At 39.7% G+C, this 15,893-nt stretch overlaps 1 protein-coding gene across 1 annotated transcript in view; it reads left to right on the forward strand.

The window, feature by feature from the left end:
• The first annotated feature begins 3,800 nt into the window (after positions 1-3,800).
• Positions 3,801-15,893, forward strand: part of hmcn1 (hemicentin 1) — a 578,667-nt gene continuing 566,574 nt past the window's right edge. Inside the window, exon 1 of the mRNA XM_048602072.1 lies at positions 3,801-4,441. Within this exon, the coding sequence (XP_048458029.1) occupies positions 4,159-4,441 (283 nt within the window). The 5' untranslated portion in view covers positions 3,801-4,158. The remainder of the gene's footprint in view (positions 4,442-15,893) is intronic.

Consider the following 15,893-nt stretch of genomic DNA (forward strand, 5'->3'; position numbering starts at 1 on the left):
CATAAATAAAACAATTACTAACATGGATTATTTAGGTTGTAAACTGGTTTTGAATATTTAAAAGTTTTTTTTATTTTCCTTGCTTTTTTTTTAATCTTTCTCTCTCTCTCTTAAATCAATCTTTCCATCCCTCTATTTCTCTTCCTATACTCCATTGGAGATTGAATTCATGCACTCCAATTCATCCTGCTTCTCAATTGTTTCTCAGTGAATTTCCTAGGGAAATACAAAATTTGTTTTGCATTTGGCCCTACTGCATGTACTTTGTGGTCGGAAAGTGTAAAAACAAAAATGTGTAACCAATATCATGAAATGCCTCTTCTCCAGAAAAAAATCTGACCGTTTACCTTTAACAACATAAATTTAACAGTACTTAACCTGGCATATAACCACTAGATGGAGGCATACATCTTCAAATATTTTTTGTAGCAGAAGACGCTAGAAAAATTCAATGTGCCCCATAATTTGAAATGATCATTCTCTGTCAGTTCTGAGGAAGGGTCACCGGACCCGAAATGTTAACTCTGTTTTCTCCTTCACAGATGCTGCCAGACCTGCTAAGCTTTTCCAGCAACTTTGTTTTTGTTCCTGATTTACAGCATCCACAGTTCTTTTGGTTTTTATTCTCTGTCAGTACTTTACAGGTATAACTAAAGATACCAAACTTTATCAAAAGCATCAAACAATCCACAATTTTACACTCTGTACAATTCTTTTCAGGTTACTCCAGCAGGATAATCTTTACAAAGTTCCTCTGAAAGTAACACTCAAAATTCATGTGCATGGTAAACCTGCAGTAATTCAATATGGCCAAGGTTAAAGCTAAGCATTTGTAGTGACATGGTTATGCTAATCTTTGGGTTGTTGTCTGTATTATCATTGAATTTATATATATATTTATGTCTACACAATGAAATAGTCTGGAAAATACTATAAAACATACAAAAATATTTCTTTATGTCAGGTTCAATGAAAATAATTTGGGCTGAATTTTGCAGTTCTCTACAAAAACCAATGGTAACATCTAATGTCCACACTAATCCAGAGAATGTGTTGTTCAGGTCCCCAAGATTGTAATTAATTAGAATTTTATGAACTGACTCTTTGTCTATTAGACTTGCTGTACAAACCCTTTGACAAGTTAAAGTGTAATTGGATTTTTAATGACATAATAATTTCTCAGTTGCTGCTGACACCCTCACTGGCCTTGAAAAGGCTTATTTTGTTTATGGAATATCAAATTTCTCAATTATGATAAAACAGATACAAATATTTTTAACTTAACTCATGTTTGTTTATCTTAACTATATCTTCTATCTTAATCCAATAATAATTTATGTTGCTATTGAAAAATTGAATTTGAAATAAAGAGATTCAGTGCTTCTAACATAATCTTTCCCATCTATGCAACACAAGGCAGGAGAGAGTGGGCAGCTCTGCCTGACTTCAAATCTTATCAAAAAACTTCCTTGATTGAGACTGCGTTAATGATGTCAGTGTAGAGCAGTCAGATCCAATGTGGACTTCCTCCACAAAGCCCATTTTGAAGACCACATGCCTCATGTAGGTGTGCGATATCCTGTCCAAGGCCTTCTCCTGTCCAAGCTGATGAGACAGCTGTACATCCAGCTGTCTTGTATATATGCAATCATAGATGTTAAAGGACATCCTGACTGGTACAGCACATGTTTGGTCTGGGTGAATCACTGATCCCAGAGCTGACCTGGCCCAGCTGGCGATGACCTTCGATGGGATTTTATACATCACATTCAACAGTGAAACTGATCGCCAATTTCCAATTTCCTGCCTCTCCCTGTTCTGCTTGTAGATGAGGCTGATGATGCACTTCCTCATGGATTTGCACATACTTGTCACAAGTCCTGGCCAATCAAGTCCCACAGAGCTGAATACAACTTGGCCGGTAAGCCATCACTTTCAGAAGTTTTACTCTTCTCAAAGGACTCAACAGCCTTAGTCAGCTCATCGAGGGATAACAGCTGGTCCAGCCTCTCCTGTGTGTTGTCGACTGAAATCTCCATGATACAGGACAGGAACGACTGGGAGACTGTGCTGCCTGTGGGCTTTGTGTCATACAGCCTTGCATGAAAGGATTTGCTGATTCTTTATCACAAGGGCATACACATTAATTAGACTCAAGGGAGCAATTCTGTACACAATGTTTGCTATGAAGGGGCAACACCCACCTCCTCCTCAACTTGTGAGATGGTAAAGTTGCCTCCTCACAGCAGAGTACGCAGACTGGAGCAACGGCAATCATTACCTCCCACCAGATTGCTAGCCCTTGGGCCCAACAAAGCTGACCATTTCCTGTAGCTGATGAGGTGTGGTATCCCACAATCCAGTTTTGATGTTGGCCAGGTAAGCCAACATGGAGACACATTGTGTAGTGACTTTTACAATATGCATATTTATGCAGACAATTTCCAAATCTGTTTTAAGATTTTAACATCACCACACTGTCCAATAGTCCAATAAATGTTCTCATGTGGTCTTCTCACTGGGCGAACCCCTGTATCCCTGTGGTGTGGCCACCCTCATAGGGCTGAGCTGACAGGCCTGTTTCTCCAGCATTCCCTGTAATGTCACAGTTAATGTTACTTTGAAGTCCAAAGGCAAACTTAGCCGCTAAATTGTGCGCTGTAAGGCTGTGCAACTAGCAGTCAGATAAATGATAGTTCATACTATAATGAAGGCAGTACTGCAAATGCATTTAGAGGATCCCAGACAAGCAAATCAACAGATCCAAATATTGAACTGAAAACTGAAGTTTTCGACCCAGATGTCAACATGAGATTGAGGTGTAAACTTTGGATCACACTGTTTATGCCAGCAAGATTTTGATGGAGAATTTAATAATTACTAACTTGAATGTGTGAATCAAAGTGTGAGTTTCATACTCCAAGTAGGCACTGCATTGGTTTGTTTGAATGGGATGAATTCCAGGAAAAGCTTTGCCTGAGCATTTGGTAGAGTTGAAGTACAATGATGCTGTGGCTCAGGTTAGAATTAATATATACCATTAAGTTAATGATCCCCTCTTCACCATAGACTACAATAATAAACGTACTTGAAAATTAATAGGGAATATTTTAACATATCAATTTACTGTATGCTTAAGGTAGTTTATGCATAATGGCTACTCAAGTAAAATGCCACTTCGTTCTTTATCTGACTGGCAGTAACTCTAAAACAACAGAAACGACTTTCACTCAAAATCGAAGAAAATGCTGGGAAAACAAATCCCACTCCAAATGTTGAATTTGAAGTTTCGATTTGTCTGTTCTTAAGGGTGACTCAATATTAATAGTTTTCGGTTTCTAGAAAACAGTGTCACTGATCTTGAAAATGTCGTTATTCTACGAAATAACTGGCTAACAGGCTAATTTCGAATAATTCAATAGGCCAACAGTACTGGTTTGGGATTGCTCATAGTTCAGTAGTTGCATCGTTGAGCAAAAAATCGTGGCTTTGACCCGGTTACTCCTATTTTTTTCTCCTCTGTGTATCTGTAAGTAGAAGCTTCGTTCTTCTGCTTCATCAATTACCCACTGCTAATCTGTTTTCTTGTAATTACTTTGGTTCTGTAACTAGCGACGGAATTAAATGTCGGCTTCTAGCACAACTCCATCAACTTTAATCACAAACATACTTGTAATTACCATGCTCCCTTTAGAAAAAATAAACTTTAAAAATGCTGAACTTGCGGCGCATTTTCCATTGATCCCAAGAGTCAAAAAGTATTAACGGCTGACCTTTAAACTTAACACTCACCCCAAAGGGGGCCCCTAAAATCCGAATGACTCCAGTGTAATGTGCTCCAATCGGCACACGGCACTCTCCAGGGTATCATCTTGCCTGCGTGAGGAGAGGGAAGAGCCCGACTGGAGTGGTGAAGCTGCAGACTGAGTTAAATTCTCCAACAGCGAGGCTGCTTCAGAGAACTGGGCACATTAACCAGCCCAGCTGTTCAACAGAGGAAAGCGAAATCGAGAGAGGAAGAGACCTAACTATTTGCAGTTTTGTTCTGGAGACCACAACAGAAGAGATACAAATTTATCATTGATTCTCAGATCGAAGTTTTTTTTTAAATGTATCGTTTAAATTTAAACGACTTTTGAAGCAGGTTTTTTTTAAACAATGACTGTGCCAGTGAATTTTAAACAGTTATTTAAAATCTGCGCAGCGTGTCTGGTCCTGCTTTCCCAGTCTACAGCTCAAGATGCTCCTTCTGTGAGCGAGGAGAAAGTGGAGGACATCTCTGAGGGAGCCTCTACCCTGGCCTTTGTGTTTGATGTGACTGGGTCCATGTATGATGATTTAGTTCAAGTTATTGAAGGAGCCTCGAAGATTTTAGAAACCTCTCTAAGTCGACCCAAGAAGCCTCTGTATAATTTTGCTCTTGTGCCCTTTCATGACCCAGGTAAGAACATACATCGATTTCATTGCACTGTAGTAACGTTTTGGGCACTTTTTTGTTTCGGTTATTCACGCGGCCCTTGTCTGAAACACGTCCACGTTGTAATTAACTTCTTTGCATTGTCAGCTGTTTTCAATATTGGATGAATCGGGAACTGTGTTTTTTCCGATGTTTCGCCAGCTGTAGGTAAAAAGTCTGTCATTTTCTTTGCAAAACTTTAAAAGAACAAAGATGTGTCCTTTTCCGGCGAATAAAAAAAAAACCAAGTTCCAGTTAGTTTGCTTTTCTGGACACTATTAGGAATAAAGCTGAACTATCCCGCTGTTTTGAGTATTCCCAACGATCTAATGGTGACTTCTCTGAAAAATACTCCGGTGATTCGATAGCGTTAATCTGTGTGAGCGCTCTCAGACAGTTAGGGGCATAAGGCATAGTCACTGGGGCAAATTAAATACTGCATCTCTCTGGGATGAAATCAGCAGTATGTGGTGAGCGCTAAACAGAACCATTCAACTGCAGAGGAAATCGGATCCATGCAATTCCCTATACACTAACAAAAATGGAAGGGTAAATTATGCTTGGCAGGGAATAATAGAGGTGGCCTGGCTCTAAGCTGAATGAAATCACATTCGACAAGACTAGAGTTTCGCTTTGAATAGATCGCGGGAGTGTGTTTCTGGAATTGATGGGCCTGCTGTGGAAGTCACATTCCCAGATCGCAAATTTGAAGCCACTCTCCAAAACGATCAATTTTGGGGGGGAAAGGGGAGAGCCTCTCACTTTTTTTTTTACTAAAAAGATTAATTTTATTCCATTTGATAGGGGAACATAGCCATATGTATTTTGGATAGCGGTTTATTTCGGCAAATCACCATGAATTGGAGAGGTCCATAGACTTGCCTATCAAATAAAAACTAAAGGAAGTAAGCGTGACACAGGATGTAGATACCAAACTTTTAATGAGATGATGAATGCAGGTAAAAGACAGAAACATAGTCAACAGCGATAATTTGCACTTATTAACTAAGCTGGCCAGTTTGAATACATAAGTTTCAAGAGCCATCTCAGTCCACTTATCTGTGTCGCGAGTAGCTGATAGTTGTAACTTCTAAAGCTCCCAACATACAGTTTACTAATGAGTTATTGAAGTCCAGAAGCAAATGTAGCAGCCAACAACTGTTCAGATTTTACTCAAGGATAGCAGTGAAACAGTATCCTGATTTAAATACAACTTTTATTAATGAAGTGGAACAATGCTTTGGTTGATATACAAAGCCACACTTGAATACACGTGTACTGTCATTAGACACCCCCACCAGAACAAGCCTTCTCCTAAAGTATACAAAATGGCAAGACAAATAGGACAGGTCTCCATTTAAAAATGTTGTGCCCCAGTGAAGCATTAAAACATTCTGATGCTGGGATATTTTATTGAATAAAATATGCTATTCTTTTGACATACAAACAATTATTTTGTGCCGAGGGATTTCATTCCTGCTGTTAGGCATATTGTCTTGGGGTTGTTGTGCACAGCAGGGTTGCAGCCTTAGAACCATCCTTGATAACTTCCTGTGGTAAAGAATTTCACAGATTTACTGTCCTCTGAGAGAAGAAATTCGATCCCTGATTCTGAGGTTATGCCCTACAGTTCTGACTCTCCCAGAAGGGGAAATAACCTCTCCACATACACCCTGTCAAGTGCCTTAAGAATATTTCATATTTCAATAAGATCTTGACTGATTCTCTTAAACTCCAATATGTACAAGCCCAACCTCCTCATAGGGAAAATTCCTCCACATGCAGGATCAATATAGTGAACTTTCTGAACTGTATCCAAAGCCAGTCCCATAACTGTTGCAGTTAATTCAGATTGCAGACATTAATTGTTACTCCTTTATTTAAATTGCACGTGGAATGTGAGCACCACTAATTAGGCCAGCATTTGTTGACCATGCAGAACTGTCCTTGAAAAACTGGTGGTGAGCTGCCTCCGTCAACTAGATTCTGGTAAATGGCTACCAGATAAATATACTGAAGAAGGGACAGGACTTGACATTGCAGTTACCTGTTCCATAAGCACACAGAAGCAAGGGTGGCAGGCTGTCGAGATTATTTTTTTTTGTGGGATGTGGGCATTGCTGGGTGGGCCAGTATTTATTGTCCATCACTAGCTGTCCTTGAGGTGGTGAGCTGCTTTCTTTAACCACGGCAGTCCACTTGCTATAGGTTGACTCTCAATGCTGTTGGGGAGGGAATCCAAGGATTTTAACCCAGTGATACTGAAGGAACAGAAACATTTTTTCCAAGTCTGAATGATGAATGGCTTGGAGTGGAACTTGCAATTGGTGATGTTCCCATCTATCTTCTGCTCTTACACTTCTTGATGGAAGTGGTTGTGGTTTTAGAAGTATTAGGACTTGTATTGTGGGCAAGTCTTGTGGAATGCCAGTCTTTCAAATTTATCTCCTATCAACTCAAGTACAAAAACAATTGATACTTACTCCAATCAAATGTTGTGAAAATACAAAGTTCAAGACTGTCAACAAAGGCACTAATGTTAAGGGAACTACCCCCAATGAAGGGCTCAATGCATCCCCAGGCTGTGATTATTACAGCAATGTCAAGGCTGGGGAGAATTGGCTTCTGTGGCATTCTGGTCCTTAAACGATCTGTGACTAAATTTTCCCCCTTGATGTGAAATACAAAAATGGCCCTCCCTCTCCATTTGCACTTACATTACCACAGCATTTGAAAAGCAAATAAATTGGACAATGTAAGAGGAATGCCAAAAGTGGTGTCTTAAACCAGTCTTCAAGATGGACTTAGTAGTCAAACTGAATGCTAAGGGAGGACTACTCTTAATTAAGCTACAAAGAGAACATTACTCAACTCTGATAGGAGACAAGTCAGTAAGATCAAGAGTCCAGAGATACGAACATACATACAAATTAGGAGCATAAATAGACCATTTGTTCCCTTGAGCCTGCTCCACCATCCAATGAGTCATGGTAGATTTGATTGTGAGCTCAGCCTTTAATCCGCTCGTTAGTCAATAATCTATCTACCTCCACCTTGAAAAATATTCAATAGATCTGTTTCTGCTGCCCTCTGGGAAGATAATTCTGAAGATTCTCAATCCTCTAAAAGGAAAAAAAAAACTTTTTTTTAATCACTTCTGGGTGTTGATGGCTAGGTCACTATTTATTACCCATTCCTAATTTCCATGGAGCAGTTTGTTAAAAGCTGCTGCTTTGAACTGCTGCAGTCCTTGTGGTGTAGAGATACCCATGTAGCTGTTAGGAAGGGAGTTATATGACTTTGATCCAGTAACAATGAAGGAGTGGTGATTTAGTTCCAAGTTAGGATTCAGAGGGGAATTTTCAAATAATAGTGTTCCCGTACATCTGCTGCTGTCTCATTCTGGGTGGTAGAGTTCATGGTTTTGGAAGATGGTGCTGGAGAAGACTTGGTGAGTTACTTCAGTGCATTTTATTGATGATACACACTCTACCACTGTGCATCAATGGTGAAGGAAGGCAATGTTGAAGATGGTCAATAGGATGCTAGTCAGCTGGATGTCCTGGATGGTGTCAAGCTTCTTGAGTGTTGTAGCTGCCCCACCTAGGCAAGTGAAGAGCATGCCATCACACTCCTGGCTTGGGTCTTGTAGATGGTGAGCAGGCTTTGGGGAGACAGGAGATGACTGGCTTGTCACAGAACTCCCAGCCCCTGACTTGCTGTGTAACCACTATCCTGGCTTGTCCAGTTCTGTACCTGTGCATGGTAACCCCACCCCCACTCCCACCCCCAAAGATGTCGATAGTGTGGGGTTCAACGTTGGTAATGCCAATGAATACTGAGGAGCAATGGTTAGATTCTCTCTTGTTGAGTTGATCATTGCCTGGCAGTTATGCAGCACAAATGTTATTTGCCACTTGACCACCCAAGCCTGGATATTACCTTGCTGCATTTAGACGTGGACTACCTCAGTATTTGAGGACTCACAATTGGTGCTGAACACTGTGCAATCATCTGCAAACATCCGATTTCTGACCTTGTGGAGGAAAGGTCATTGAAGAAACTGAAAATGGCTTGGCTTAAGCCACTACCCTGAGGAACACCTGCTGTCATGTCCTGGAGTTGAGCTGATTGACCCCCAACAACCGCAACCGTTTTCCTTTTTTTTTCTCAGTATGACTCCAAACTACTGAAAGTTTCCCTCTATTCTTATTCATTCTGTTTTTGCTAGGATGCAAAGGGAGATGATGGCTTAATGACATTTGTTGCTGGACTAGTAATCCAGAGATGCAGGTAATGCTCTGGTGATCTGAGTTCTCACTTGAGTTTTGCCAGGACTCCTTGAAACCACGTATTCCGTTGAATACTGCCTTGATGTCAGATGCAGTCTGTTTTACTTTAGCTTTTGAGTCTAGGTCTGTTGGCTACATTTCAGACCAAGGCTGTAATAAAGTCAGGAGTTGAATGGGCTGGGTGGATCCCAACCTCGCATCAGTAAGTACCTTATTGTCACTTGCCAGGACTGTTGACCACATCCTCCTTTGCTGAAAATTAAGCGTAGACTGATGTGTAGTAATTGGCTTGGTGAGATGTGTCCTGCGTTTTGTGGATCTGAGGCACATGTAGACCAGACCAAGTAAGACTAGCAAATTTCCTTCCCTAAAAAAAAATTAATGAACCAGGTGGATTTTTATCACAATTGACAGTTGTTGCCATGGTAACCATTGCTGAGGCTAACTTTCAATTCTAGATTTTATTAATATAAATGCCATGCAGAATAGAATTCATATCCTCAAGGCATTTCCACGAGTCTCTGAATTATTCGTCTGGTGATATTACCACTACCTCCGCCCCCCCCCCCCCCCCCCTGGAAAAAAACTGACTTTTCCTAGGTCTGACAGATCAGCGAGTGGGTAAATCTCCCAATAATGAACAGAGCTAAAGCAGAATTAGAGCAATGGGCCAAATTGTAAGTCAACTCTTCATTCTACCCATTCCCTGTAACTGAAAGGTTCATGTTAAAAATGTTGAAAGGCTTGGAAATGGAAAGTAGACAAAAGGAGACATATATTCCTGTATATAAAAATAAATTGTTATACCCTCCAAAGTCTCTTAGATCATAAGTAACAGCTGTATTATTCATTTTATATTTGAATGTGTTCCTTTAATTTAGTCTATGAAACAATAATAGATCTATCTTTAGTAATATAGCACACAGTGGCAAATAACTAACAGAAAGAAACATCTGTCTGGAATTTTACTATCAATTTTGGCATGTAGATCTTAGTAAATAACAGTGTCTGCAATATGCAACATTTAAACCTGTGATTTCTGATTAAAGGCTGCTGCCTTTTTTAGAAATTGTGAAGTATTCTGTATGTATGTATGAGTTGGTGGAGATTAAATATTGTTCCAGTGTATAGAATATTGATCACAGTATGATGCACAATAAGTTGTGGAAACTTCCAATCGCTGGACCAAGGATATTCATTTTGGTATGAAATACAGACTGAATTTTACCAAAAGTCAGTGAAGTGTCAAATTGCCGCTGCTGGGACTTTGCAGAATTGCCAGCATCATACTTAAAGCCTAGCCGTTCACCTGGTCAATCACTGTCAGCCACAAAAAGCCTTTCACGGTACATGAAGTGGAATGGAAACAAAATGGAAAAGCCGACAAGGGCACATAGGTGGCACAAGTGACGCTTCATGGGAGACAGAAGCTCATCATTGTTAAATATATGGCTACTCTACATCACCTGTCTGCTCAACTGTCACTAACTGCATGTATAAGAATCAAGCTACACAGGCTACCTGTCAGTAGTGTCATCACTTTTAAACCACTGCTTAAGAGAGCGCTACTCTTTCCCTAAATGCCCAGCATAACAACAAAACATCTTCTCATAGTTCAGGACTGACCATCACCTGTTGCCTGAACTGGAATGGTACAGAAGCTCTGAGACCAAATACACCAAGTACCCCACTGACCCTGTTCACAATTTTGAACTGATCTCTGGTGATGCACTTTACTTGCTGTTCTGGTAGTCTCTGACAGCCCCCTTGGCTTGACTGAGGATTACTCCTGTTAGACTCTCAGTAATGGCCATTTCGTGTAATTGTAACATTGACATAGCACTGTGTAGTAAAACACTATATCTATCCCTTTAATCACTGCTGGCCAACATGATGAGCTTCTTGACTTTGCTTCATACTAAGAGGCAAGGTAAGACCGAAGTACAGTGAGGCTGTAAGCTGTGAATAATGTAGCAATGCATAAAAAGGCTCATCTTCAAAACTTATTTTCCAACCTTATTTTCCTGGACTCTTATCTTATGAAGTAGTTTAACAAAGAAACATAGGAGCAGGAGTCGGCCAATTGGCCATTTGAGCCTGCTCCATCATTCCATATTGTCATAGCTGATCATCTGACTCAGTACCCTGTTCCTGCATTCTCCCTATATCTTTTGATTCCTTTAGCCCTAAGAACTACATCTGACTCTGTCTTGAAGATATTGAATGTTTAATGTGTGGTATCTTGTCAAACACCACCTAGAAATTTAAATATTTACATCTATTGGTTTATCCTGCTTGTTACATCTTCAATGATGCAATGCTGATTCTGCTTATTCGTGTTATGTAGTTTATAAATGCTCTGCTATTACATCCTTTAGAATAGGTGCTGACACTTTCATACAGACATTAAGCTGACTGGTCTATAGTTAACTTTTTTATTTGTTTCCTTTTTTTAAATACAAGTGTTACACTGCCAGTGTATTCAGTACATAAGGATTCTTGGAAGATTACCACCATTGCATCTACTATCTCACTTTAATATCCTGGGATGCATCCCGTTATCCCAGGTCAAGGGACTTAGTGGTCATTAGCCATTAGGCAATAAGAAATAGGAACAGGAGGAGGCCATTCAACCCTGAGCCTCCTCTGTTTGTAGAGAACCCCATTAGATTTCTTTGTACTTGTTCTCTGTATCTTTTTATCCCCTAATTATTTAGCATTTGTGGAATTATTGTAATGTCTTCTACCCTGAAAACTGTTGCAAAGTATATATTCAACTCTTCTGTCATTTCCTAGTTCTCCAAGGAACCTTTGTTCACTTTGGTCTCACTTTTTATGTATTAAAAGAAGCTCTTGTGGTCTGCCTTGGTATTACTTGCAAGTTTATCCTCAACGTTTACTTTCTTTTTGTTTTGTTTTTGGTCATCCTTTCCTTTTTTTTAAACTTTGCCAATCTTGTGGCTTACCACTAATCTTTTCCACATCACTTGTTTTTTATTTCAATTTGTTGCTATCTCTAATTTCCCCAATTAACCATGATTGGCTTATCCCCTTCCTGGAATCATTCTTTCTTACTGGGATATATCTTTGCGTAAGAAGCACCACTAAAAGCAATAAGTTTTATGTTCCTGGTATCTTCCGATTTATAGAAATTTCAAAATGCAGTGCTCCATTTTTAATTTTTTCAATGTTTTGTTTGCCTATGAGACACCTTCCACATTGAGATTTTCCATAGTTGTATTCAATTCTAAGACCTCAAAAGGCATCTGGCCTTTAAGGAGCCCAACCAATGTAGCTAAACCTTTAGAGTTTGATATTTCAGTTTTGGATACAACTGCATATTTTTGTGAGGCCATACTTTAACTAACTGCAGTGGGCTTAACATTTCCTACGTAATATTGCTGATGCACAGTAATAGTCAATCCATTCTGTCTTATTTCCAACTCAATGTACTAAAAAGCCCCAAAAGTCTGACTTTCAATTTTAAATCTGCTTTATGCCCATTTATAAAAATATGTCTTCAAATTCTTACCAGGTAAAAATATCATTTACTTGCATCACAAGTATGCCTAAAGCTGTTCCCCACAGTGCTAATGAAATACAGCAGAGAGTCCAATTTTAATGAGATGGACTTTACTAACAAGTACCAAACTCCAGAGGCACTATACGCATTGATTTGGTTTCAAGTATGTCCTCAGTGTTTGGTGTCTCTTTCAAAGGGCAAAGAAACTCTTCTGCTTGGAGCTAAACTCGCTGCAGAACTGTAGCTTTAATATCCAATGATCTACATTATCAAGCATCTGTTGCTAACAAAGCTTTTCTTGCCATAGCTGAAGCCGCTCTTGTACCTTGGTTTCCTAGTTTTTCTTCAAAGACTTGTGCCACTAGCTGGCTTGAATCATATGTGTCTCCTCAGGAGAGATCTTTGTCCATACTTATCCCCCCACATGACTGGGTTGGCAGCCCCTAACTGGCACCTCCTGTGTATACCTCAAAATATCTCCAACTTTTCACATTTTGATATTTGGTAGTTTTAATTAACTTGAATTCTAATTTGTTTGTGGCCACAAATACTTCTAATCATACGGGCTTTTGCCCAGGTTGCGTTGCTGGTCAGTACCATATTTATTGACATTTTAAACTATGCCCTCTGACTTCTGTCTCGATCTGAATTATTACCATTTGATCTCCTTCTGTTAAAAGGATTCCTTCTAATGGTATGTGATCTCTTTCGGAGAACATGTTCCCTCCCTGAGCCACTGTCCAAGCTGACCCTGCTTTTCTGTTTTTTTTTTTTTTATTTTTTGCCTTCATGTTCCAATCTCTTACCCTAATCTTGTACATTCACCCAGCTTTTATATTTTTCAGTGCCTTCCCAGCTTTATTTAGAATGGTTGCAGTTTTCCGTTGACTACTCCCTTCTGGGAACTAGTTGACTTTTAGTCTGTTGGGACTGATGGCCTTATATTGATTCAGTATTGATCTGTCCTTAATTAGGCAAATTGTTGATTTGTGACAGTCTGAGCTTCATAGCTGTGTAAAATATGGTTAAGAGAAGTACTTGGTTCTTCATTACGTTGTACAACTCCTTTTTAGAATCAGCAAATTTGTAAGCTATAGTGAGCAACCTTGAAGAGTGCACCTGAACAGTCTGGTTCCCATGCTGTACTGTTGTTGTTTTTGTCTTCACCATTAACATTTCCCAGTGTTATGATCTCAGCTGATGGTGGTATTGGACAAGTCAGATACCAGACTGATATGTGGTGTGACCAATCATTTTTTTTTGTTTTATCCAGGTGATCTCTCACTGGAACATGCAATATTGGCAAGTTGTTTCACCGTAAATAGAAGCTTTTTACGCAAAAGCAAATGAAGATAAAATAGAATAAACTAAAATATTTACAAATAATAAATAGTCATACAGCTGCACAGCATGGAAACTGACACTTCCATCCAACTTGTCCATGCCGATCAGCTAGCCTAAATTAATCTAGTTCCATTTGCCAGCATTTGGCCCATTTTCCTCAACTGCTCCTATACACATACCCATCCAGATGCCTTTTAAATATTGTAATTGTACCAGCCTCTAACACTTCCTCTGGCAGCTCTTCCCATACATGCACCACCCTCTGTGTGACAAAGTTGCCCCTTAGGCCCGCTTTAAATTTTTCCCCTCTCACCTTTAAACCTATGCCCTCTAGTTTTGGACTCCCCTACACTAAGGAAAAGACCTTGGCTATTCACCCCATCCATGCCCCTCATGGCTTTATAAACCTCTAAATGTCACTCCTAAGCCTTTGCTCCAGGAAAAATAGCCCTAGCCTATTCACTTCTCCCTGTAGCTCAAACTCTCCAACCCTGGCAACATCCTTGTAAATCTTTTCTGAACCCTTTCAAGTTTCACAACATCCTTCCAAAGCAGGGAGACCACAACTGAAGGCAGTATTCCAATAGTGGTCTAACCAATGTACTGTACAGCTGCAACATCATTTCCCAACTCCTATACTCAACATAATGACCAATGAAGGCAAGTGTACTGAATGCTGCCTTCACTATCCTATCTACCCATTACTCCACTTTCAAGGAACTATGAACCTGCACTCCCAAGGTGCAAAACATTCCAAAACATGCATCACCAATTCTACGTCAGTGATTAGTTGAGTTGTATATATTCCAGGCAAATTCTCACTCAATTGTATTTTAAACAACGAACTGCAGATGCTAAAAATCTGAAACAAAAACAGAAATTGATGGAAAATCTCAAGTCTGGTAGCAGACTTGACATTTTGGGTCTAGTGACCCTTCAGACAGGTGTTACCAAACTCAGAATGTTAACTCTGCTTTCTCTCGACAGGTACTGCTAGACCTGCTGAGATTGTTCAGCAATTTGTGTTTATCTACTCAATTATCTCTCGCTTAATGTATAAACATCAATTGTTCACTAGTTCAGTTTTGCCTCGGACGCACTACAGTTGTACCACCACCAACTTGACGACAACTTTTGGGGTAGGTGATGAATGTTGACCTTGCTTGTGATGCCTGCATCCCTTGAAAAATTAAAAAAAAAACACACACCCTTTCCCCTCAATAAACTAGGGACTTTTTTTTGTCACAATCCTTTGCTATAACAGTTGTTGAAAATAATTGCTAGCCTGGGATACATTTTTTTTTTTTGAATAATCGTGCATCGTATGTCCTTTCATGTTTTGGAGTTGCCTACTTTTTTTTTCTCTAGTTTATTCGTGGCGGTGTGGACACACTACGTAGGCCAGCATTTATTGTAATACCTGAAAGGTTGACTGCTCCTTTCCTCCAGATGCTGCGTGGCCTGCTGTGTTCTTCCAGCCGCCTGTTTGTCTACCTTGCATTCCAGCATCTGCAGCTTTTTTTGTCTCTAACAAAATTTATAGCCCATCCTTCAAAAAGGCAGCGGTGAGTGCTTTCTTGACCTTCTGCAGGCTCTGTGCTGCCAGTACACCCACACTGGGGGTTCAAGGACTTTAATCCAGTGACGGTGAAGGAACAACTACATATTTCCAAGTCAAGATTATGTGAGACTTGGAGGGGAACATACAGATGGTGGTGTTCCCATGTATTTGCTGAGCTTGCCCTTCTAGGTGGTAGTTGTCATGGGTTTGGAAGATACTGTTGTGGTTATTTGAAGTTATTGATCAATGTTGTCTGGTTGCATTGGTTGACACCTCCAGATTCATTGGGTAGGGAGAGAAGTAGAGTGAAATAAGATGCCTTAAATGTATATGGGCATTAGAATTTTTGTGCCATTAGTCCAGACCTTTTTTATATTTTATACAGACATAAATTGGACAGAATTACAGCTAGCCCTTCAGTGAAGAGTCCTTACTATTTCTTGATTTAAATATTTTGAAATGAAATATATTTCTCCTCTATTTTGAGCCAAAGCAGACTCCTGATTTGGGAGGGGTGGGTACATTTAAACAACATACAGTAAACAGCTGAGTGGGTCTAACTATATTTGTACAATATTGAGCCACTACAAATTGTTCAATACCAAATTTATCAATTAAACAATTGTCATATTGCATACAAAAATGAAATGTGGGCCATTTGACCCCTTGAGCCTGCTCCACCATTCAATATGATCATGGCTGATCATTGAGCTCAAT

The sequence above is a fragment of the Rhincodon typus genome, chromosome 10 (genome assembly GCF_021869965.1).
Source record: "Rhincodon typus isolate 14 chromosome 10, sRhiTyp1.1, whole genome shotgun sequence".
Taxonomy (NCBI): Eukaryota; Metazoa; Chordata; class Chondrichthyes; order Orectolobiformes; family Rhincodontidae; genus Rhincodon; species Rhincodon typus.